We start from the raw sequence: 25,490 nt of genomic DNA on the forward strand, positions 1-25,490 counted from the left end.
CTGTTCGTAAAAGTAGGCTTAATGCCAAATACGTAATGTTTCTGGTATAGGATTGCAGATAAATGGTACAATTTGGGAATATGGTGGTGTGTCTAACCACAGGTTCTACAATAGCCTATTTCTGTTGAGCGACGGACCATTCCATCACCCCTCTATCATACGTCATGCTCAATATCAAACAAACCCAACCGACAGAAGAAAAAAAATCATTTGGTGCTATCAGAAAAAAAACAGTAATCTAATTCGTGGAAGATTTCTACTTGTTTCTCAATATCATGGATAAGTAGTGTAGGTTAACTTAAATATGTATTTACGCACCACAAGTATAGTGCATTGATATGTTTAAATGCATAATTGTGTATGACAAAAAGAGGAAAAATATCGAGTTTTAATTATTTGAACTATATTCAAGTTTAAAAGGTGATTATGAAAGCAGTCGTGAGGGAATCATCTTTGATGCACACTGAAATGTGAATAAGCAGACAACCTATGTCCCTTACAACGAATTTAAAATGTTAATAATGTATAATCTATGTTATATTTGTGTAATAATTTGTATTTTATTAGGAGGAATTGATGTCTAATGTAATTACACTTTTCTGTGCAAAGAAGGAATCGGGGGAACTTGTGCATGGACTGTTATGTGAGCTCTCCACACAAGCGCGCGCTCTTACCCTTGCAGCTCTGGAAGAATAGGGATCCTCAAATAGATTCCAAATCACCGGTCGCCACTTTTTCCAGCGGCTGATATTAGGATCAACCACGTCCTCAATGCCGAGTCTTTTCCCCGTCTCTTCGTCGTCGTCTCCATTGTCAACGTTTATATCGAACACATCGAGCGCCTCCTCGGCGTCCCTGTGTTGGCGATAGGTCATCCAGCAGCAAGGCTCCACGTCCGTCTCATCGATTCCCCAGAAGGACAGCTCTTCCTCGAACAGCGGACCACAAACATCTGCTGGGCAATGAAGTTTCCCGGTTCGATAGTAGTTAAGGACATAAGCGAATACCCCTGGGTGGCGGTCAAAAAAGTATTCGTTGTTCCGCGTGTTGTACTCTATGAAGCCGGGGACTTGTTGCAGCTGATCCAAAACGGACTCGATGTCAGAATCGGAGGCAAGAAGGGCCAGCCGAGTCCCCGGCAGTGTCCTCAGCGTGTTCTTGTACGTCTCGTGCCGGGTTCCCCCAACGTTGAGGATTATCCTCTCGTTGTCGTCGAACTTACCCATCGCTCTGTATAAGACATGACTTGGTAAATAAGGTATATCGAGTGCAGTCCAGAGTAACAGCGGGCACGGTGCGTACACACCCAGTTGGGTTAGAAAATCTCACGAAAGCCCGTTTGGATTCAGCTGAGAGCAGCCACTCCAAATTCAGCCTGGAGCTCTCATTACGCTTGGTGAAAGTGCTTTACCAATCTCATCGTTGTTGGTGGTTTGGAAGAGAGGATCTTATCGCTTGTCAGACTCCCTCTAGTTCCTCCTTGTGCGAAGGATCTGTCAGCCAGTAGCTCCAAGCACAGGCAGCGCTGGTGATGTGTGCCTTGGCGGTGTCTTTACTCTCTTCTCCGCTCAACACTTGGACAGATGAAGTCAAACGAAACCATTCCAATTATTGATTTGTAACCTTGAGCTCTGTGACCTTTTTTTAAGGTCATGACAATGCCGTGGTGAATAGCAAGTAAGCAAACCTGGATATGGTTCTCTCCGAAATGTGAGTCTTTGACGAGAAACGACGTCAAGGGCACACCCTCTCCCTTTCTGCACACAGGTTGTCTGTTGCTATAGTGTGTGTGTGCGTCCGTGTTACTAGCGATCCTCTCACACGTGCGCATGTTGCTATGTAGCAACGATCACTCATTACATTTGGATTGGCAATCAAAATAGTTGAAATTTATGCCAACGAACATCTAGTGCAACTTTTTTCAGCTTTTATGATTCGCCGAAATAAGATGTTGAACGTGAGTGTTCTCAACAGGTCAGATTGCTTGACTGAGAAACATGGCTCGTGTGGATCCCGTTCTATTTCCATCACAGAGTGTGGTCCTACATTTCATAGTGCAATTATTTATAGGAATTATCTTCGATCTGGTTTCACACTGACGCGAGATGCGCTTTCAAAGCGAGGGAGCTGTCCTTTCAGCACCTTACATCTGTGACATCAGCAACCGCAGGAAAATAGTTCAACTTTCGGTTCCATTTGTTGGGTTCTATTTCAACACGTTGATTTAGCTCACATGGCATGCTGAGTGGTTTAATTCGAGCAACATAGGCTATCAATTACATTCTCATAATAACTCGTGATTCGGACCAGTTGCCAAGAGCAAAACAGAACTGGTCAGGTCAGTCTCTCTCTCTCTTAACGTGTTGAAGAGATCGGCCACAATACACTCTTAGAAAAAAAGGTTCTGGATTTAACCAACATTTTTTATTTTGGTTCCAAATAGAACCCAATATGGAAGCCTGTATGGAACGCAATGGTTCTATATGGAACCAATTTCGGTTCTATACAGAACCTTAAGTGTTGCCATATATGAAGCAAGCATAGAACCCTTTTTGGAGTAACAACGCATAGGCCTATATGCTACAAAGTGGTGGGAATTAGCCAATGCGGAAAATAAACAAAATAAAGACATCGTGAAATCAAGGCACTCAAGCCCAAAATGTGACATCTCTTTGAATGTCTACACTTGGTTGGGTGGCACTAGAGAGCGAGTCTCCTTTGATGTGCCCAGCGCAGCTCAATCAACAGGATGAGGCGTTGAGAGGAGGATAGCTATAATTACGCGCATCATATTCCCCGATGTACATGCAGTAAAAACGTGCCACGCTCTGACTGAACAGTAATGAAAACTCACTTCTCATCTACAAAGGGGGAAAACTCCACTCCCATTCAAAGTTTATTTGTTTTAGAAATGTTAAATTACAATTTACAAACCGTAGCCAATGAGAAGAGTAGGTTATAGCCTACATATACAATTGGGCTGTAAATAGAAAAGGAGGGGAAAAACGAGGCTTTTCTCAAAATGGTTATCTATGGGGGGAAACAGAAGCCTCAATCTGGGACATGGTTCTGATCAGAGCAATTTAACCGTCTGTTTCATTGGCGTTTTGTTTAATACTATTGGGAGCCATTCATCATGCAACATTATGGCCTTCAGCACATGTGGACTGAAAGGGTCTTTCCCAATAAACAGCTCACTGGGCACAGATGCCAATTCAATGTCTAATCCATATGTTGGTTCAATGTAATTTCATTGAAATGACATGGAAACAACATTGATTCAACCAGTGTGTGCTCAGTGGGAGGTATACTTCCACATGACCAATACAAGAACCAAACAACCAGCAGCACCTATCTATTCCCCCTCTCCCACAGCTCTTTGCTAAAAATAGAACAACCAGACTGCCAGAGAGCTGATCTTTATCAGGAAGTGAAGGGTAAAAAATAAGTTTCACAGAGCCAAGGTGGTTCCTAGGCTGCCTATATCAGCCATGTAGATCTGCATGGCCATTTCTCCAGGGAGAGGTCTTGCAGCCTGGGTTTGAATGCATTTGGGTTCAAGTGCAAGTCCAATTTTTACACAATAATTTTTTCATATTTTAAGCCATATTCTACCCCAGAGGCACATTTAGATGCAGAAAGCACAATGTCCAAACTCTTTAAATATATGTCTCTGGTCTACCCACCCTCTCTGTCTAGTAGGCCTAATATCTATTTCATGGATATATTTCATCTGAATCAACTATAACTTAAGCAGCTAATATAAACAATATAATGAAAATCTTTCAGAAAGATTACATTTTCATAAAACTAGGAGGGGGTTCGTATGAGTAGAGACATTTCCTAAAAATACCCTTCAACTAGCTTAGCTTAATGGCTAATGTTTGACCTTCCATTGTGTGGTACTCACAGCTTATTTTACACAGTTCAGACAAATTAATCTTTTCAGAGCAAATCAACTAAGACACATTCAAATGGCACTAGTCTGAATGTGTCAAATCAGGCCTGATACAAAAACAGAACAGATAGCAGCACTTAGCTAACATTTAACATTTGTCAAGGAGCTATGGCAACAAGATACTTTCTTCAAGAGCAAGGAGCCATAGTATTGTAGCGAATGGCGGGGCAGGGAAGTGAACCCGGGTCGCTGGCGTGAAAAGCAAACACTCATTGCGCCAAAAGGGTTAAGCCACTTGGTGGGAATTGTGACATGGCTCATATATAGCGAGGATCGCTACACTGCCCCCTCCGAACAGGAAGGCACGTCCCCGTGCTTCAACTGCTCAGCCTCCTCACACATCCGGGCTGTGCTCTCCGATGGCTTCAAAGCCGCCATCCCACTTCTGACACCAGCATAGCAAACTGCAGGGTAGGGAAGCTGGCTTGAAAGGTCGCTGGCTTGAAAGGCAAACACCATACACATCGCGCTGACAGGGTTAACCCACTTGATGGGAATTGTAACATGGCTCACGTCCAGCATAAGGACCACTAGTGGGTTTTGTTCACTGTAAGCTACTCCCATTTGACCAAAGATATTATTATAGTCAGGAAACTAAAAGGTTTTCATGGATATTAGCCTTATCAAAAAATGCATTTTGTTCAAAAGAGTTTGACAAGTTTGGCTCTGAGGGTGAAAATGAAAGATAATTGGTTACAATTGTGATAGAGAAGGCTGTTAAGAAGCGATTCATTCTATACAAAGTCCTGAGCGCTTACTGAATCGGCAAAGCCTTGCCAATAGGAAGCCTTTTCAAACATCAGCTAACACTTTCACAGAACTATGAGAAAGTGACCTTGTGAAGGCTGAGATGCAGTGTTCCTGAACACACACACAAACACACAACCTCCTTGCCGTCATTTCAGCATGAACTTTTTGTGCCGTCCTGTTCGGCCTATCCTAATTTTATCCCAGATCGTGAGCTCTCCCTGCTCTCTCTCTCTCCCAGTGGACTAGCTTGCTGACATTTAAGATGTCCAATGAACAAGCATCTACAGTTCTCTGTTCGTCCTCCACGATAAAGGTGGAGAGAGGACACAAAGAATCAAGGAAAGACTACATTGCAAACTAGTGCAAGACAATACCCTGGCAGACAATGGGTGTCTTTAGACCACACAGAGCTTCAGCAAACACCATGTGCTGGTTTCCAGGATACAGATGAAGCCTTGTCCTGGACTAAAAAACATGGTCAATTGAGAATCTCCATAAAAATGGGTTAGTCCAGGACTAGGCTTCATCTGTGTCTGGGAAACCAGCCATTTGAGAAACGTTCAGGACTTTACTCAGTCTCAGGGGTCCTAGACTACAGGCTTAGTGTAAATTGGCAGACAAAGGAATAACGATTAAAAGTTGTGTACCCACAGGACCACTGAACGTCAGGCTGAAAGTGCTCCATCTTGAAAACTTGACTACTGACATGCAAAACTGTTTGGGATCGTATTAACAGTGGACTATTAAACAAACAAATACTAAGACAGTTTGAGTGAACCATCACAATAAACTTCTGGACACAACCCAAATTAGGAAGGGTTTTGGTATAGTTTGCTTCCGTTTGGTGACTATCTTCTGCCACTATTAGGCTGAGTTTACACAGGCAGCCCAATTCAGATCTTCTGCATATCTGATACCTATTTGAACTTCTCCCTAATGTGTAAACAGCAACAACAACAAAAACACATGGAATCTGATCTTTTGACTTCCGATTTATAGCACCAATCCTGATACAAACCCCATCCTCCATATGCGACCTCTGTCCGGAAGCTCAGATCAGATGTTTTTGCTCCGAAGTGCTCTTTTGTGTGTTTTTTTTGCACAGTACCTTCTGTTACCGTGACAACCACCCCAACATTTAAAATGAACATTGCATCTGTGTGCTGGTTCAGAGCCTACATTAGTGTGAATACGCAAATCTGATATGGGTCACATGTAAATCTGAGTGTGGACTTTCAGAAAAAAAGGCTGGATATAGGATGAAAATCAGTTTTGGGTTCTTAGGGTGGCTGTGTAAACACAGCCTTAGGCTAAACAGCATATTCTTATGCATTATTCAAGTTTGGAAAGTGATTTGAACCCTACATGTCAAATGACGTCAGTTGAGCTATTAACCTGTAGTTTCCTTACAGGGTTTAGTGGGTGTGGAAAAGAGGACCACAACAAGCAGAACCACAGGGTTGCGTTCAATACGGCATGTAACTCAAAACATTTGGTGCCTGATGAACACGGCCCTGGTATCATAGCACTGGTTACATGTGAAAGGACTCCCTTTGCTGCCACTGAGTGTAATTTAACTTTATTTAACTAATTGACAAGCTCGGGTATTGCAGTGAAAGTCAGTTGAATCTCTGGGGTAAATTTGGACCTGATTAGATGGAAACTGAGTTACGTTCTGCTAATTAAAAGAGGCATATTAATTTGTGGTGAATGACTGTGAACCTTCACAATTAAGCTACAAGTATACAGTACATGTCTAGCTAATATAGCTTCAGGATATTATTTAGGGATTTTAATGTTTCTTTAAAAATGTCTTCCCTCTTGCTAAAACATCTGGTCAATTATTTTTGAAGTGTTTGTCTGACATTCAGTCAAGGCAATGCGGTTCTGACTGCTATATAGCTCAGTTGGTAAGAGCATGAAGCAAGCAACATCCAGGATTAGGTTGTGGGTTCAACTCCTGCAGGGAATGACATACACAAAGTGTAAGGTGCTTTGGATAACAGTGTCTGGTTAGAGGCATATACTGTTATATAAGGCAACGGTCAGACTATTTGTGATCTCTCTCAATGTAGAGAGGAAATAGTTTAAATGTTTTACATGTGAACTGACATTTTGATTTTGCTCAGATACAAGCAGGTCTAAAAGTATTGAGCGTCTGACAAAGATTCTTCTGGGGAATTGCATTGAAGTATTGTGTTCCTCTACCGCCATCTTCTGTATACAGAGGGCCATTACAAAGTGCAGTCTGACTGCTCTTTTCTCAGTGGAATTATAGCAGTAGATATCCACTGCCTGCTGTGGGTAGGTTTTTGACTTAAAGCTCTCTTGTGCTTAGCTCATTCATCCACAAGTCAGCCTGAGGTATGAATGATACTGCAAATCAAATCAATCCATCAAATAGATTCATGAAATGGAGTAAATATTCACAAAAAAAGGGGTTGCCACATAGCACCTTTATTTTCTAGTAAGGAGTGGAACATTTTCTCCCATCTTTCAAGGTTCCTCAGTTATGCATACCCAAGAGCACAGCTATACAAAATAAATAGAGTTAGTCGACAAATGACCTCTCAAACAGGAGACAAACATCGCAGTGTTTCTATAGTTTCAAGATATATGAATTGTGTGTTCGCTAAATATTTGCTCCAAAGCTATAGTTAATCACAAGACAAGATATTTGTCAGTGTTTTGAAAAGTCTTGTGGTAGAGCATTTCTACACAGACATGATTATTTGATTGCTGGTACAGTATTACTACACAGTTCACGTCACCATATTCCCTACATAGTGCACTACTTTTGACCAGAGGCCTACTATATAGGGAATAGGTAGGGTGCAATTTAAGATGAAACCAATGAGATTATTTGATTTCTGTTCTATCCTGTAGTTTCACTGGGTTGGTGCTAACCAGAGGCTAACTTCTGTGTTAACTACAGTCAACAATAGATAACATAAAATACTTAAAAGGAAAGAAATATAAAAGAGCAAATTGCATGGTTGTGTTGGCTAAATACACATATAGTGCTTAATCTGAACTACAAAACTGGACAAAAGCCCGAATAGAACGCAAATTAATTCAGACCAGGGTTCTCCAACTCTGCTCCTGAAGAGCTACCCTCCGATAGTTAAAACGGGTTTGTGGGAACCTAACTGGATTCCCCTTATCAACCAGATAATTATTAGGATCACGTGTACTAGATTAGGGTTGCAGAGAAACCTACTGGACAGTAGCTCTCCAGGAACAGGGTTGCAGAGAAACCCACTGGAGAGTAGCTCTCCAGGAACAGGGTTGCAGAGAAACCTACTGGAGAGTAGCTCTCCAGGAACAGGGTTGGAGAGAAACCCACTGGAGAGTAGCTCTCCAGGAACAGGGTTGGAGAGAAACCCACTGGAGAGTAGCTCTCCAGGAACAGGGTTGGAGAGAAACCCACTGGAGAGTAGCACTCCAGGAACAGGGTTGGAGAGATACCCAGTGGACAGTAGCTCTTCAGGAACAGGGTTGGAGAGAAACCCGCTGGACAGTAGCTCTCCAGGAACAGGGTTGGAGAGAAACCCACTGGACAGTAGCTCTCCAGGAACAGGGTTGGAGAGAAGCCCAGTGGACAGTAGCTCTCCAGGAACAGGGTTGGAGAGAAACCCACTGGACAGTAGCTCTTCAGGAACAGGGTTGGAGAGAAACCCACTGGAGAGTAGCACTCCAGGAACAGGGTTGGAGAGATACCCAGTGGACAGTAGCTCTCCGGGAACAGGGTTGGAGAGAAACCCAGTGGACAGTAGCTCTCCGGGAACAGGGTTGGATAGAAACCCAGTGGAGAGTAGCTCTCCAGGAACAGGGTTGGAGAGAAACCCAGTGGACAGTAGCTCTCCAGGAACAGGGTTGGAGAGAAACCCACTGGACAGTAGCTCTCCAGGAACAGGGTTGGAGAGAAGCCCAGTGGACAGTAGCTCTCCAGGAACAGGTTTGGAGAGAAACCCACTGGACAGTAGCTCTTCAGGAACAGGGTTGGAGAGAAACCCAGTGGACAGTAGCTCTTCAGGAACAGGGTTGGAGAGAAACCTACTGGAGAGTAGCTCTTCAGGAACAGGGTTGAAGAGAAACCCACTGGACAGTAGCTCTCCAGGAACAGAGTTGGAGAGAAACCCAGTGGACAGTAGCTCTTCAGGAACAGGGTTGGAGAGAAACCCACTGGACAGTAGCTCTCCAGGAACAGAGTTGGAGAGAAACCCAGTGGACAGTAGCTCTCCAGGAACAGAGTTGGAGAGAAACCCAGTGGACAGTAGCTCTCCGGGAACAGGGTTGGATAGAAACCCAGTGGACAGTAACTCTCCAGGAACAGGGTTGGAGAGCCCTGATTTAGACTACATCATCAATACATTCATGATTGTCCTGCATCTCCCTCTAGTAAGATAACTCATGCAGTTGTATTCACCAGGACATTCAAGATCAGTTGCAGAAAAAAAAACACATGCATAAGATGTCTGAAAACAGGCAAATCATACCACAAGCCAAACGTCACAAGCGTGCACTTGTATCTGGTAGACTCGAGTACGTAGTAGAAAAAAACTAAATGTAGGTATTTATAGTTAACTATGTTTGACATTTTGTATTATTTTGACTATTCTATGACGTACGGATTGCAGTTGCAAGATTGCATAACAACACACACTTTGGAGTCTTTATATTTAGGGCCGTAATGACCCTTTCTAAAAGATGGTAGCATATAATGAGATGTACAGGGTTTCCAAGCAGCAGTCACGTGATGAAAACACATTTACAGGTGCCTTACATACTAACGTTTGGTTCAAGGATGGAAAACTCAGGCCTCATACTTGGGGTCTGACAAGGAAAACCTCCAGACCTAAGTCAAAGGTTATATGGAGTTAGGCTTCTGGGGATTTTATTTGTCAGGAGTAAGCCCTAACCCTACACATAGGCCTAGCCAGGGATCTGCTATGCTTTAAGGGATGGCACAGAAAAATACCTTTATCACACACAACCTTGGACAAAATCCTTTCACATTGATAGCTGCCCTTTCTTATTCAACTGCGAGCCAAAAGCAAGAGCATTATTGAACAGACTGCAGTAGTGCCATTAAGAATGAGAAAATACATGTATGGCTTTATTCATGTACAGTTTAAAACAACCCCCTTTTTTTCCTGTTCATTCCAGCCTGTTACGTCGTCTGAGCCCAGTTGTAGGCATTTCTTCTGGAATGCTCTGGGCAAGGCCCATGTCCTCAATGTTTGTCTCACAAGAATCGTCCAAGGAGGGCATGTCCTCCTCAGCATCGGTCGCTGAGTACTCATCCTTGGATTCAGGGTGCTGCTGGTGGTGGACTGGCTCCTCCTCTTTCACGACACCACTTTGATCGTCTTCCGCAGGAGCGACCACCTCTGGCGAGGTGTCGCTGTGGGCTGCCAGAGACTCGATGAGGTCATCCAGGTTCCTCTCGCACTGCGGCTCTGAAAGACAGAAAAGGGAAAAGTTGCGACCGTGCGCCACAGTCACCGCAAATAGACACCCCATTTCAGGATGGTGTGTTTGAGTCATGATGTCAATACTGCTCATGTGGATCATGTATGATGGGGTGTGTGACTGGCTGCCCAGCTCATTTAGCCCCCCCAAAAATGTGTTTGTTCACTGTAAAAAAAATAGTCAGAAAGTTACTTTTTGGAGCTGAATGCCAAACCATTCAGGAGAGAGAGGTGCTACAACCTGGCCCATTTTGGATACCATACCAAGAAAACCAGAGTAATATCAAATAGGGAACACGACAGAATACATTTAAAATGTGTCTTTTTTTTTCTTGCAACGGAAAACAAAATAGTTTATTTTTATCCAGGGGCCTCATTTATCAATTGTGCTGAATTTCAAACTAATTCTGGGCACGTGGAGATCCTAGAATTTGCGTACGCAACAAATTGTGGAGGTGTTGCCAGAATGTTTTAATCTTTTTACAGTGACTTTTTCAAACTAAACATGCGAGACCCAAACTGCGAATTCCGCAAGATTGACTGTCTATTTGAGAAATGTTAAACTAAGTGCTACAGCCCACACTGCTTCAACACAAAAGACCAACTGTTGTTCAATATTATGTTTCTATCTCCTGCCTTGGTATAGGCTCTGAGATGAAACATGTTATGAGGTCACACTCCTGCACGGTAATACTCCATAGCCTACTGTTAAATACTTGAAATAGCCTAGGCTGCCAGTCTATTTCCTGTCAGGTAGCTTAACTATTGAAAGGTAATTATTTGTCCTATTGTAGCAGGAATAAACCATTCACGTCAGAAAAGGACAGATGTCCTGCAATATGATTGATTTGCATAATAAATATACAAGCCCAGCGATCTCCTTACCAACGGAAAATCTGTTTCATCATTACGCTTCGTGTTTATCAGCATTGTTAGTAATTACAGTAATTACAGTGTCACCAAGCAACGCAGCTTCCACAAAATAACAATATTTGCTTGCAATACAATTCTTCAACGACTAGAAGTTGTGTGTAGGCAGAGTCTGAGGTGTGTGTGGAGATACGTACACTTTCCTGTCAAGTTCAAATATGATAAATACCAACCACAGCGGGGAAAAAACTTGCAGAACGTAAGGTTTAGTCTTTTTGTTTTGCGTACGCACCTTTGATAAATGAAACCCAAAGTAGTCCCTATTTGTCTGTTTTCTTCCATTTGGTGCCTAATGAACATGTCCCAGCAGGAGGTGGGGCCACATACCTTCAATGTTAAGGGGTGGGCAGTCCATGCCTCTCTTCTTCATCAGGTGGCGGATGGACTGGAGTTGGGACATGATCTCGTTCTTCTGTTCCTGGGCCACAGACTTGACACTGGAGAGGAGCGAAATGGCCAGGAGAGAGCAGGGTCACTGAGGACAGACCTCTGGGAAACGCAGGTTCAGTTTATAGCTCCGGGATGAAGTTTCTCTAGGGACAGATCTAGGATCAGCTTCCCCAATCCTAACCTTAACCATTAGTCAGGGAAATGCCAAACTGAGACTAAAAAATAATCGAGGTCTAGGCCCTAGGGTCCACTTCACCCAACACCCAGTTGATACAGAAATGTGCTTCGGTAAGACAATCTCCTATTTGGTGCCTAGTCAACACACCACAGAGTCTATTACCATAAACCCTCTTAGATTCAGCAGAGTCAATAGTGTCAACAGTTTATCAAGACCATGCAACGTCCCCTAATAACTGCTATTACTACCTGGTCTGGATAAACTGCTCTTAATCACGACGGACATGTATTTATTTACATGGGGTATTATTTACTGAGCAATATTACACAGAAACAGAAGACAAACTGGAGCTCAGTGGTTTATGGGTCAGGTCAGTTGGCTTACTTACCAACTTGTCAATGGGTCAAGTTGGGTGAGAATGGAGTTGAGCATCTTCTCTGTTTGCGCTAGCCGCTGCTCCAGCTCTGTAAGCTGATTCTCTATGGAAGGAGACAAAGCCACCATGTAAAACAAACAGCTGGTTCTCTATGGAAAGAGACAAAGCCACCATGTAAAACAAACAGCTGATTCTCTATGGAAAGAGACAAAGCCACCATGTAAAACAAACAGCTGATTCTCTATGGAAGGAGACAAAGCCACCATGTAAAACAAACAGCTGATTCTCTATGGAAGGAGACAAAGCCACCATGTAAAACAAACAGCTGATTCTCTATGGAAGGAGACAAAGCCACCATGTAAAACAAACAGCTGATTCTCTATGGAAGGAGACAAAGCCACCATGTAAAACAAACAGCTGATTCTCTATGGAAGGAGACAAAGCCACCATGTAAAACAAACAGCTGGTTCTCTATGGAAGGAGACAAAGCCACCATGTAAAACAAACAGCTGGTTCTCTATGGAAGGAGACAAAGCCACCATGTAAAACAAACAGCTGATTCTCTATGGAAGGAGACAAAGCCACCATGTAAAACAAACAGCTGGTTCTCTATGGAAGGAGACAAAGCCACCATGTAAAACAAACAGCTGATTCTCTATGGAAGGAGACAAAGCCACCATGTAAAACAAACAGCTGGTTCTCTATGGAAGGAGACAAAGCCACCATGTAAAACAAACAGCTGGTTCTCTATGGAAGGAGACAAAGCCACCATGTAAAACAAACAGCTGGTTCTCTATGGAAGGAGACAAAGCCACCATGTAAAACAAACAGCTGGTTCTCTATGGAAGGAGACAAAGCCACCATGTAAAACAAACAGCTGGTTCTCTATGGAAGGAGACAAAGCCACCATGTAAAACAAACAGCTGGTTCTCTATGGAAGGAGACAAAGCCACCATGTAAAACAAACAGCTGGTTCTCTATGGAAGGAGACAAAGCCACCATGTAAAACAAACAGCTGGTTCTCTATGGAAGGAGACAAAGCCACCATGTAAAACAAACAGCTGATTCTCTATGGAAGGAGACAAAGCCACCATGTAAAACAAACAGCTGGTTCTCTATGGAAGGAGACAAAGCCACCATGTAAAACAAACAGCTGGTTCTCTATGGAAGGAGACAAAGCCACCATGTAAAACAAACAGCTGGTTCTCTATGGAAAGAGACAAACCACCACCATGTAAAAAAGCATCTGCATGATGGGTAAGATAAACATAGGTATGCAAACAGACTCTTGTGGTACACCACATGGACACAGCACACACCTGTCTCCTCCGACTTCTTGGGACCTTTGGCATCCTTATTCTTTTGGGCTTGGGAGTCATCTGCAGACTTGATCTTAGAGATAGAAGGGAGATATCAAAAGTCTGAGCCGTATGTGTGTTTAGTCCACTCAGGCTCAGACTGACAGTATTACCATAGTTCACACAATCACGTTTGCTCTGATTAGCAATCAACTTTACTCCAATCCCGCTGTCTGTCTGTCTGTCTGTCTGTGTCTGCATGCATGCATGTTTAGATATCCCCAAGCAACCCCATCACAATCATCACTGCTACAACGTTTTTCGATGGTGGAATTCCTGCTCCAGCCTATACCTTCAGAAATTTGTACGCTGCAAAGAGGCCGACTCCGATGGCGTAGAGCGGCATCAGCGTGAACACGTAGCCCTTGTTGCTGTTGGTTTTGTATTTGTCACCCTTCATCTCCTGCTCCATCATCACCTTCATCTGCTGCATGTTCTCCAGGGTCTGAGCTTTGTTCATGGAGCCAGGCGTGTTCTTGTTGACCGGCTGCCCTCTCACTGCACCTGGTCCTGGTCCTGGTCCCGCTGAGAAATAACGTGACAGAATTAGACGATGGTGATGATTATGATGAACAGGCCTATTCATGACAGTTGTCTTATTGCTAAATCCTTAAGAGGCTACGATGTTGCACACTTTTGCAAATAGACAGATATCTTGTTTTAAATAAGTTTGACAATTTTGAACATAGTAAAACGTGAGGCTACTAAACAAATATGCCACGGCAGGAGCAACACATTGCATAGGCTAGGCCTACACAATATGACGGTGCAGTCACATTGCCAATTCAAATACTATTTTAAAATTCATGCTACCTTTTCTGTTGTAGCGAGCATCAAAACCTCTTGTTTCCTTCGCTCCGGATCCTACGCCGAACATTCTAGGGAACACCACAAACGCAAACAACACCGCCGTAAATGCGACAACCACTTGCTGGGACGATGAGAAAACCATATCCTTCTGCACCGTAAAGCACCAGAACAGCGACGAAATCAACCGGAGCCTTTGGTCCAGACGTGCAACACCGAATCTTTAGCGTTTCTAGGCTATTACGCAGAAGGGAAACTGACTCATTGCCACTTCAAGCTGAAAACCACGTAAATCCTGTGCTGACTATTGAGGTACATATGAACGGTGCTGACTGAAGATAAACAGCTGCTTCTTCTTCGTCATCTTCTTCAGGATTTGGTTGACGGATCGCATCCAACTTTTAGGTGTATACACCGCCTCCTATTGTACTGGAGTGTGAGGCCAGTCACGGCCTATCTATTCTGATACAAATATATATGCAACATGTAAAGTGTCGGTCCCATGTTTCATGAGCTGAATTAAAAGATCCCAGAAATGTTCCGTAAGCACAACAAGTTTCAACTTTTGTGCACACATTTGTTTAAATCCCTGTTAGTTAACAGAGGAGGGGTTTCTCCTTTGCCAAGATAATCCATCCACCTGACAGGTATGGCATGTCAATAAGCTGATTAAAAAACATGCTCAATACACCGGTGCACCTTGTGCTGGGGAAAATAAAAGGCCACTCTAAAATATGCAGTTTTGTCACACAAAACATGCCACAAATGTCTCAAACAAATGTCTCAAGTTTTGAGGGAGTGTGCAATTGGCATGCTGACTGCAGGAATGTCCACCAGCGATGTTGCCAGATAATTGAAAGTGAATTTCTCTACCATAAGTCGCCTCCAACATCGTTTTAGAGAATTTGGCAGTGTGTCCAACCGGCCTCACAACTGCAGACCATATGTATGGCGTCGTGTGGGTGAGGGGTTTGTGGATGTTAACAAAGTGCACCATGGTGGCGGTGGGGTTAAGGTATGGACAGGCTTAAGCAATTGCATTTTATCGATTGCAATTTCGATGCACAAAGGTACCGTGATGAGATCCTGAGGCCCAGTGGTGTAAAGTACTTAAGTAAGAATACTTAAAAGTATTACTCAAGTAGTTTACTATTTATATTTTTACTTAACTACATTTCTAAAGAAATGTACTTTTTACTCACATTTTCCCTGACACCCAAAAGTACTCGTTACATTATGAATGCTTAGCAGGACAGGAAAATGGTCCAATTCACGCGCTTATCAAGAGAACCTCCCTGGTCATCCCTACTGCTCTGATCTGGAGGACTCACTAAAGACACTTAATTTGTAAATTATGTCTGAGTGTTGGAGTGTGCCCCTGGCTTTCCAGTAAATAAAAATAACAATGAACGGTGCCATCTAGTATGCTTATTATAAGGAATTTGAAATTATTTGTACTTTTACTTTTGATAATTAAGTATATTTTAGCAATTACATTTACTTTTGATAGTTAAGTATATTTAAAACCAAATACTTTTAGACTTTTACTCAAGTAGTATTTTATTGGGTGACTCACTTTTACTTGAGTCATTTTCTATTAAGGTATCTTTACTCAAGTATGACAATTGGGTAGCTTTTCCACCAATGTATTATCATGCCATTCATCTGCCGCCATCACCTCGTCATCACAGCATCACACTGCATGGCCCCATGTCACAAGGATCAGCACATAATTCCTGGAAGCTGAACTTCACACAGCCATTGAAGAGGAGTTGGACTACATTCCACAGGCCACAATCAACATCCTGATCAACTCGATGCGAATGAGATGTGTTGCGCTGCGTGAGGCAAATTGTGGTCAGAACAGATCCTGACTGCTTCTCTGATCCACGCCCATGGCTTTTTTTTTTTTAAAGGTATCTGTGACCAACAGATGCATATCTGCATCCCCAGTCATGTGAAATCCATAGATTAGGGCCTAATTTATTTATTTCAATTGACTGATTTCCTTATGAACTGTAACTCAGTCAAATCTTGGAAATCGTTGCACGGTGCGTTTATATATTTTTTACATTATTACCTTCATTAGTCCTCTTCCTCTAAGGATGTGAAATCTAGCCCTAGACACCACCACCTACACTCATTAAAAACCCACTGCCCCATTCCACTACTTTCACCCTATCTGCTCCTGCACCATGCCAACGGCCTGGGAGGACGGGACACCAGCCCTCAACACACCCTGGAACTCTTCTGAAGTCACATTTCATATAGCCAAATATGTCTCTGCAGCTGCCACCACAACATCTATTTTCTGTGATTTACGTTTCATTTCTGTGGTACAGTTGATAACCATTGATATGAACGCTAAGAAGCCAACCTTACTGAAGCATAAATCACTCGTTGGCCTATCCCTCCCTCTGTGCTGGCACAAGTTTCCTACTCACCTCCTTCCTACACACTGCTGCAACATGACCATAAACGCAAGATTAACAGCTCTTATTGTGTGACTTCCTTGATTGAGAATATGTTTATTAATGCGGCTTCTTCAGTTACTGGAGTTGAGTTAACCTAGTGAATGTTACTGCCACCCATTGACCTGGAGTGAAAACACACACACACACACACACACACACACACACACACACACACACACACACACACACACACACACACACACACACACACACACACACACACACACACAAAACTAGTTCATCCACTTCTTTGTTAACAATAGTCCTAGATCGCACATTGTTTAATTATGATATCTTAGAACATTTTAACAGGATGATTTAATAATATTGAATTTCGCCCAAATCCAAATCCAGTCAGGATGTTCCCCTGCACTACTTGGCCAACTCACAATAGAAGTAAATACAAGAAAATCTGATAGCTGCTACTTGGAAGGATTAACTACAGAAAGGAATTTGAATGTAACCTGACTCTTTATCATCAAACCCACGGGCCCTTTGGAGAAGGTGATAGATAATTAGGGCTACAGACTGGTGACAGACATCTCTGGAATAGGTTGCTTACATACAGGTTTTTGATACCATTTATACTCTTTCAACTATAACCACGCTGAAATGTGCAGACTGACTGAACTTAGATTGCTTCAACACAGATTTTTGCAACCATTCATACTTTATACACTGTAACGCTTGTTGTATCCCCATTCATTTCAAAGATGGAATGCAGGCTTCAACATTCTTAACTGAAATCGCTGCCACAGAACTTACAGGTTGTTGAAACTAAAACATTTTGAGAGCTTAAAAAGACATTCTATGGCTTATAATGTTATAGTACTCACTCTAGCCTACAATACTACTCCATTATAACCCATTATAATAACTCCACACCTACAAACCACCCCAAAACAACTCACTTTAACTAACCCATAGCTAATGACAACCCTATTACTACCACTACTACTTTTAATTCACAACCTTCAATACTTCCCTGCATGTCAGGCACTGCTTCATGACACCAGCCAGTCATGTGGAAAACATAAAATAGCTTGAGGCAAGTCACAAAACCTATCCCGTGAGCACACACACACCTAGGTCAAACACCTGTTCCATGAGCATTCACACACACACACACACACACACACACACACACACACACACACACACACACACACACACACACACACACACACACACACACACACAGCTAGTACTAGTGCATAACTAACACCCCTATTGACCTTTTTGTCTTAATCTATTTCCTTTTACTTTGTGTCACAGTTATTATATACAGGCTATTTAATTCTTGAACAAAATGTTTTTCTCCTAAAGTACTTGATGTTAAAAGATGCTCTTGTTTCTGTTCATTTAAAAAAAAGAAGAAGAACATGTTTGTTCACTTTCTGGATTTCAAGATAATTTGTTACACAATGATGTCACTTTTGTATAGTAATACATTCAGATTCAGAAAACCTTAATGTCCCCAGAGGGGCAATTTATTTTGCAGCAGTCATAAAATATATCACATTTAAAACATTTTTAAAAAATATCAAAGGATATTTCCAAGCAATTAGGCAGGGTAAGTGCAGTTTCATAGTGCAAGTGCCAAGTGCAATTAATCCAATATTTTATTAAGTTGCAGAATTGCATTTGGAATAAAAGTACTTGGCCCTATTTTTTTTAACTTTCAGTAGTCTGTACCTGCATCCAGAGGGAAGGAGCTGGTATACGGAGTGGAATGGATGGGAAGAGTCAACCGCTATTTTATTAGCCTTCTGGAGGGCTCTGCCCAGGTAGAGAGATGACAGTTCCTGCTGTTGCTGCCCCATGATTTTCCTGCAAGTCCTGACTATCTTTCAGAACCTATTTTTCTATGCAACTTTGATATTCCCAAACCAGCAGGTCAAGTAGTAGGACAGAATGCTCTCAATGAATGATTTATAATAGAGAACCATGATGGTTAGATCAACATTAGAAAAGTACAGTTTCCGTATGAAATACAGTCTCTGTTGGCCTTTCTTCAAAATAGCGCCAGTACACTGATCCCAGGACAGCTTGTTGTCAGTGACTAGCCCAAGGTATTTGTACTCCTCCACTATTTCAATGGGCTCACAATGGATCAGCGATGGTGTGTGCATAGTCGTGTTCCTTTGAAAGTCAATCACCAAGTCCTTTGTTTTTTTTATGTATTTAATTTTAGATGGGATGACTCAAACCAAACATTAAAATCATTCAGAGCCGGCCGGGCTCTGTCTTATCCCCTTCAAGTAGAGTGAACAAAGTGTCGTCAGCATATTTGATCAGGTGGCGGCCTGGGAACTGGCTCCGGCAGCTGTCTGTATACAGTATGTATAGTACTGGTGAAAGAACACTGCCCTGGGGGGTTCTAACTGAAGCAGTGCGCACCTCAGAGAGTGTGTTGCCAACTCGTACCTGCTGAGACCTATCAGTTAGGAAGTTGGTGATCCATGTGATAAGCATTGCATCAAGTCCGAAGTCTCCTCTCAGTCTGTCCGCGAGGACCAATGGATTAATTGTGTTAAATGCTGAGGAGAAATCTGTGACCATGATACACACATGGGTTTTACTGCCCTCCAAATGCATGTTCACCAGATGTAAAAGCTAGAGGTTGGCATCATCTGTTCCTCTCACTGACCGGTGTGCAAATTGGAGGGGGTCAAGAAGGTGTCTGGTGGTGTTGATGATGTATGTCTTGATGATCTTTCTAAGAGATTTAATCAAGATAGAGGTAAGAGACACAGGTCTGTAGTCATTTGATGCAGATGGATGAGAGGTTTTTGAGACAGGTATAATAATAGATTTTTTTCCATAGAGATGGAATTTCCAATGTATCCAGGGACCGCTAGAAGAAGAGCAGAAGACACTGCAGAAGACACCTCTCAGCTGAGTGGAACAGTGTTTCAAGACACGACCACTTATGTTATCAGGCCCCGGGCTCTTTCGTGCTCCGGTGCTTTTGAACACTGGTCCTACTTCCTCATTGCTGACATGGGCGCTCTCGGTTGCCATGACATCCTCCTTCACACAGGAAGGGGGAGCGGGGCCGCCCCCTGCTTCAGGGCGGGTGAATAACTTGATTAGTTCATTGGCTGTAGAGAGGCACACCCTCTCATCCGGGCGGGGATCGATACGTTGCCTCCCTTTGAAGGGGGCATTTGCCATATTCTTAATGCCCATCCAGGCAGAGTCCCCCTGTGACATTATCTGTTGCACCTTATCCTTCTACTGGAGAGTCTCCCTGTGACATTATCTGTTGCACCTTATCCTTGTACTGGAGAGTCTCCCTGTGACATTATCTGTTGCACCTTATCCTTGTACTGGAGAGTCTCCCTGTGACATTATCTGTTGCACCTTATCCTTGTACTGGAGAGTCTCCCTGTGACATTATCTGTTGCACCTTATCCTTGTACTGGAGAGTCTCCCTGTGACATTATCTGTTGCACCTTATCCTTGTACTGGAGAGTCTCCCTGTGACATTATCTGTTGCACCTTATACTTGTACTGCAGAGTCTCCCTGTGACATTATCTGTTGCACCTTATCCTTGTACTGGCATCTCACCTTTTTTATCTCTTTCTTCATCTCTCTCTGTACCTCTTTTCTTTCGAGTGGATTTCCTGAGGCAAACACTTGTTTCTTCTTGTTAAGTACCAACAATTCGTTCACTGCTCAATGCAAATGCACAAAGAAAGACTCATCTGGGTCTAAACTTCAAATTCCAAAGTGTCAAGTCAACATGACAGTCTGCACAAGGTAATGCTCTTTATTATTTATGATTCTCTCTTAATATTTGCTATGTTGTGACTATTAAGAAATGTACAATGTTTAAAGGTGACAGACAATAGTTGTTTAACAGATAAATTCTTTGTAATATTGAATTTCATTTATTTCGCAACGAACATATACAGCGAGATGTACATTGTATTCCCAGAGGATAGCACTTAATAGCATTAAAACATTTAGCCAATTTATATATTTTGCTCATGGTAGTTTACACAAATTAAGCTCTGTGAACTCTGAAACTGTTAATTGAATTTCAAGTTTACAAGTTAACTTTGGATGAGTTTCAGTCATATGTGAAATAAAAAAAAAACTATGAATTGAGGATGATTGCTCTTACAACCAAAAAAATAGTCTCCTAATCAGACCCATGTTCAAATTTGAGGTATTTCAATAACTTTCAAAGACATTTCGAAGTAAGTACTTACTTGAAAATACAAGTAGTTGAATATTGGAATGTATTTGGAAATACACTTGAAAAGCATTTTTCTGCATTTGAAAATATTGAAATATAAAAATATTTAAATACTCTATGCATTTGAACCCACTTTCTGTTTGTTCCTAGAGTATTTGGAAGAATGTGTTTGGAAACAATATTTGAAAATATTTTTCAGATAGTAGGCTATTTGTAGGACATGTTAAAAGAGGTAGCGAATTTTGACCACATAATTCTCATATTCACACATAAAATAAGTATTTCAAATATAAATACGCATGTATTTGTACCCAGGTCTGCTCCCGATCCTGATAATTCCATGTAATATTTAGTTCCCAAAGTGTCACTGTACTCTAAGAGGAACTGACATTTGTTTGAATCTAGATTTTAGTCATTTGAACTAACCATGAACATGTAAATATAACGGTATAATGTTTGGTTCTTTCAATCTGTGCTATTGTCTAAAATGTAGGTTCAGGTCTCTTGCTCTTTCTCTCTCTATCATATTTTAAACAACTTGTAGAAAATACACTTTATGACACTGTCATAAAGAATTATGACCATCATAATCATATAAGCCAGATAGGCCTATCACGTACATGCCCTTATATCAGTCATCTGTCAAAAAGAGGATGTCTTGTCCTGCATCTGCTCTTGCACAGAAAAAAAATGTATGAAATGTATGCATTCACTACTTTAAGTCGCTCTGGATAAGAGCGTCTGCTAAATGACTAAAATGTAAATGTAAAATGCATTCATCCCAGTCATCAGCAACAGAGCATTGGGGTAAGTGCATGTCTGACATCATTTTGTGCGCAATTACAATGATAATTTAATATGGTCAATTTTAAAAAAATACTATGGACATGTAGGCTATGGTGTAATGGAATGTTTTGCCTTGAGTGGTAGGTTTTGTGGGTTTTGAAACTCTTATGTGTCATAACCACCCATAAAATATCGTATTATATGTCACAACAAGTCTAAACATATGTAACAGTGTTATGAGCATATTATGACTGGTTATGTCAGCTGTTATGACATAGTATGACATGGTTATGACCGTGTCATAATGTGTTATGACACTAGGTGTCAAGCAAAGTGTTACCTTATATTCATATATTTCCCCTTTCTGTAATACACGATTTCCAGTGTTTTGTTTGGGATACTCGGGTTGATGGTCACTAGCCTCGATGCTGTATATTATGGAATAAACTCATATCTGTTGATAGTGTTTGATGCCAGACTGGAGATACAAGGACCGAGGACACACTGATTATTATTGTATTGTCTGAACACTGTGATTCTGTAGCAATGTCACTTACTTGTTTGGACTTCCCACAAGCCTCGTGGGCTGATGTTTACAGAACAGTTGTCTGCTGATTAGGATATAAGGCCAGACATTTTCTCTGGTTCTGTGCTGGAAGTATCTCCCTGTTGCAACTTGTAATAAACTGGATAGATTTTTTTGTTGCCTTTATCTATTACTTCTGTTTTGTTCACCTGTAAATTCTTCTTACGAGTACCATCCACGTATACTCCTCTACTTTTCTCATCAGCACTTCAATTTAACCACTCAAATGACAGCCCAGTCTTCAAAGACAGTGCTGTCCCTGAACTCTGAGGCGGTGTTCTCACTCAAAGATGGCATCAACTTTAAGAAAATGGAGAGCTGAAGGCCTGCAAGAACCAATGCAAACACCAAGGAGGCCTGTTCATCAAAGACATAGAGGACTTAGATGGAAGGTAAGTAGACTTAAAGGGGAAGTTCAGGACTCTACAACTAAAGATAGCTGGAGTTTGTAGTGGCTGTTTAGAGAATACCGAACCATGGATTACAGTTTCTCCTGGCCCATAGACTACTTTCAGGCTGAGGAACCATCTAACATCAACATGGTAAAATCATGAACTTCCTCTTTAATACCGAGGCTTAGATATAACATATCTATTCAATGGGACTTAAAGGTTTTTCTGATACAGGACGGTCCGATGTACAAAACACTACTGGAAGCTGAACGTCTCAACTATGCAGTATGTGAACCCTCCCAACAGCTTCACACAGGATGAGCTGGGTAAGTTGAGCTGCCATTTCCTCAACCTGAAAGGTTATTGAATGGCTTTTGAATTAGTCTATTTGCCATTTTAGCTCTATTTGCACATCTGTAGGCCTAGGCATCTGTTTCATGGCTGTCACTTTTCCTGGGTCCTCTTTTAACCCCTCTGATGTTAGCAGGTGGACAATGTAGGGCACTTCCTTCTGCCTGAGCTGCAGCTTTTTCGGATTCAGCTTGATATTGAGCTTCCTGCATCTGTCCAGGAGCATTTTCAGGTTTTTGTCATGGTCCAGAGTCGCCGCTTCATCGTTGTCTCCTTCTCCCACAATCAGGATGTCCTCTGCAATGATTTTGACTACTGGAAGACCTTCCATTGCCTGGTTCAACTTCCTCTGAAAGATCTCTGGGGCTGGACTGATTCCCATTGGCATGCACAGCCACCTGTAGCGTCCCGTGGGAGTAGAGAACGTGGTGAGATAGCTGGATTTCTCCTCCAGTTCCACATGCCAAAATCCGTTTTTTACATCACAGAGAACACGCGTGCTCTGTTCAGATCTGACAGCACGTCTTCAATTGTCTCCTCTTGAGCACCTTGTTGAGAGGTTTCGGATCAATACACACTGTTAGTTTTCCAGATGGTTTCTTCACTAAGATCAGGCTGCTAATCAAATCTGTGCATTTTTCAACTGCTTTTATCATCCTTCTTTTCTCAAAAAATAAATAAATAAAATAGACCACTGAGCTCCTCTTTGAGTGGTTTATATAGTGCTACTGGCACTCTTCTCTTTGGCAGCTGGACGGGCTCCACTCGCTCATCCACTTCCAGCTTCAGTTTGCCGGGTAAGCATCCATCTCCCTGAAATACATCAGAGTACTCCTGTTTAATTTGCTCTTTAGTCCAGGATCCTGTTGTTTTCTCGATGGCCAGGATGTTGTGATGCTGCACATTAATCAACTCCATTGCCTGGATAGCCTTACTGCCTAGAATGGGCCTGTGCACATTCTTGTTGAATACGATGAACTCAACTCGGTAGGTTTTCTTATTGCGTGGATTGATCACTTTAAGTGTGCACTTCCCCAGTGGCGTCAGAGTACTCTTGTTATACATCAACAATACCTGACTGCAGGGTTCAAGGTGACTGGCTTTTATGGGGTTTGCAGGAATAACATTAGCACCACAATCTAGCTGAAATCTGACTGACTTTTTGTTGACCAGCATGATTGTAAAGAGAGCTGCATTAGGCACTGTGGTTTTCTCCTGCACCACGTTGATGCTCTCTGACTTTGGCCCTAATGTGATGCAGAGAACATCCTCACCGCTCTCTCAACAGAGAGATTGTCTTTTGTACTGACCACACATAGGGTCTCACAAATCTCTCTGCCTTTTTCCTCAATGAGATAATACAGTAGCTTCACTTTGTAATCCTCAGGTTTTTCTCTCATTGTAAGAGCCATGTACAAATTGAATTCCTCTTTCCATCTTTTCCAGGTCAGTGCTAAATTACAATCATCATAGTACATTTTTCACAGAGGTTTCAGTGCATTTTCCATGGTGATTTATTTGTAGAATGGAATGTTAGCTACTCACAAATCTTTTTGTATCCAATAGCCAGCTAGCTTTTAGCATAGAGTCACTCACGATAGCCAGCTAACGTTGACGTTCGGTGCGATGACTAGCCTGTAAATGCGGCACTTTTTCAAACTGCCGCCTGGGATGTATTCTTCACTGACATCGATGAGATCCAGGTTCTTTTAAGTACCGTTATCACCCTGTTTCAATATGCTTTGTGTTGTAGTCACGACAGACAAAGATATAAAGTTAAGCAAACTTTACTAGGCATGTTGTCAACAAGCACATTAATAAAGTAAGTAACAACTGGTTTCCGTTTCCTGTGTAACATCAATATTGCTACAATAACTACGAAGCAGCTCTCCAAACATACTCCCAGCAGAACCAAAAAAAGTCACTTTTGTTTCCCGGACAATGACCGGCCCGTCATGGGATCCTGTAACAGCTTGTCTGTTGTGTGGCGGAAAGAAGCGCAGGAAGCAGCGAACACTGTGTGGTAATTGTAATAAACCACAAGCACAAAATAAAAGGTTTCCCAACAACAGGGAAAATACACTCGACAAGCACAGTCGAACAAAACGCAGTCGACACACAGAAAGACAATCCCGCACAATAGGGAGCGGACCAGCTGAACTAAATAGCCCTCTTAATGACTAACTCAGGGCAGGTGAGAAAACATAAAAAAAGGGAAAAACAAAAAGGGAATCGGTTGTAGCTAATAGGCCGGTGACGACGACCGCCGAGCGCCACCCGAGCAGGAGGGGGCGCCACCGTCGGTAGGAATCGTGACAGTACCCCCCTCCTGACGCGCGGCTCCAGCAGCGCGCCGACACCGGCCTCGAGGCCGACCCGGAGGACGAGACGCAGGGCGATCCGGACGGTGGCGGTGGAACTCCTTCAACATGGATGGGTCCAAGACGTCCTCCGCCGGCACCCAGCACCTCT

At 42.4% G+C, this 25,490-nt stretch overlaps 2 protein-coding genes and 1 long non-coding RNA gene across 4 annotated transcripts in view; 1 reads left to right on the forward strand and 2 right to left on the reverse strand.

Moving 5' to 3' along the window:
* LOC106576495 (potassium voltage-gated channel subfamily C member 2) overlaps positions 1 to 1,999 on the reverse strand; it is an 86,959-nt gene extending 84,960 nt beyond the window's left edge. Inside the window, exon 1 of one of the 2 annotated variants that reach the window (XM_045722299.1) lies at positions 675 to 1,997. In XM_045722299.1, the coding sequence (XP_045578255.1) occupies positions 675 to 1,226 (552 nt within the window). In that variant the 5' untranslated portion in view covers positions 1,227 to 1,997. Of the gene's footprint in view, positions 1 to 674 lie in introns of both variants that reach the window. The other variant, XM_045722298.1, reaches the window with a different exon arrangement.
* Positions 2,000 to 9,801: 7,802 nt separating this feature from the next.
* On the reverse strand, positions 9,802 to 14,549 carry cc107 (Coiled-coil domain-containing protein 107). Its single transcript, NM_001146533.1, is given in 6 exon segments — positions 9,802 to 10,170; positions 11,440 to 11,549; positions 12,069 to 12,159; positions 13,376 to 13,448; positions 13,707 to 13,939; positions 14,228 to 14,549. Coding segments are annotated over 6 exon segments (948 nt in total). The 5' UTR covers positions 14,367 to 14,549; the 3' UTR covers positions 9,802 to 9,868.
* A 5,879-nt stretch (positions 14,550 to 20,428) lies between these two features.
* Positions 20,429 to 22,989, forward strand: LOC106609790 (uncharacterized). The gene is made up of 3 exons (XR_001329756.2): positions 20,429 to 20,461; positions 22,481 to 22,667; positions 22,902 to 22,989. It is a non-coding gene; the product is annotated as an uncharacterized lncRNA (long non-coding RNA).
* The last annotated feature ends 2,501 nt before the right edge of the window (positions 22,990 to 25,490 follow it).

The sequence above is a fragment of the Salmo salar genome, chromosome ssa07, assembly GCF_905237065.1.
Source record: "Salmo salar chromosome ssa07, Ssal_v3.1, whole genome shotgun sequence".
Lineage (NCBI taxonomy): Eukaryota > Metazoa > Chordata > Actinopteri > Salmoniformes > Salmonidae > Salmo > Salmo salar.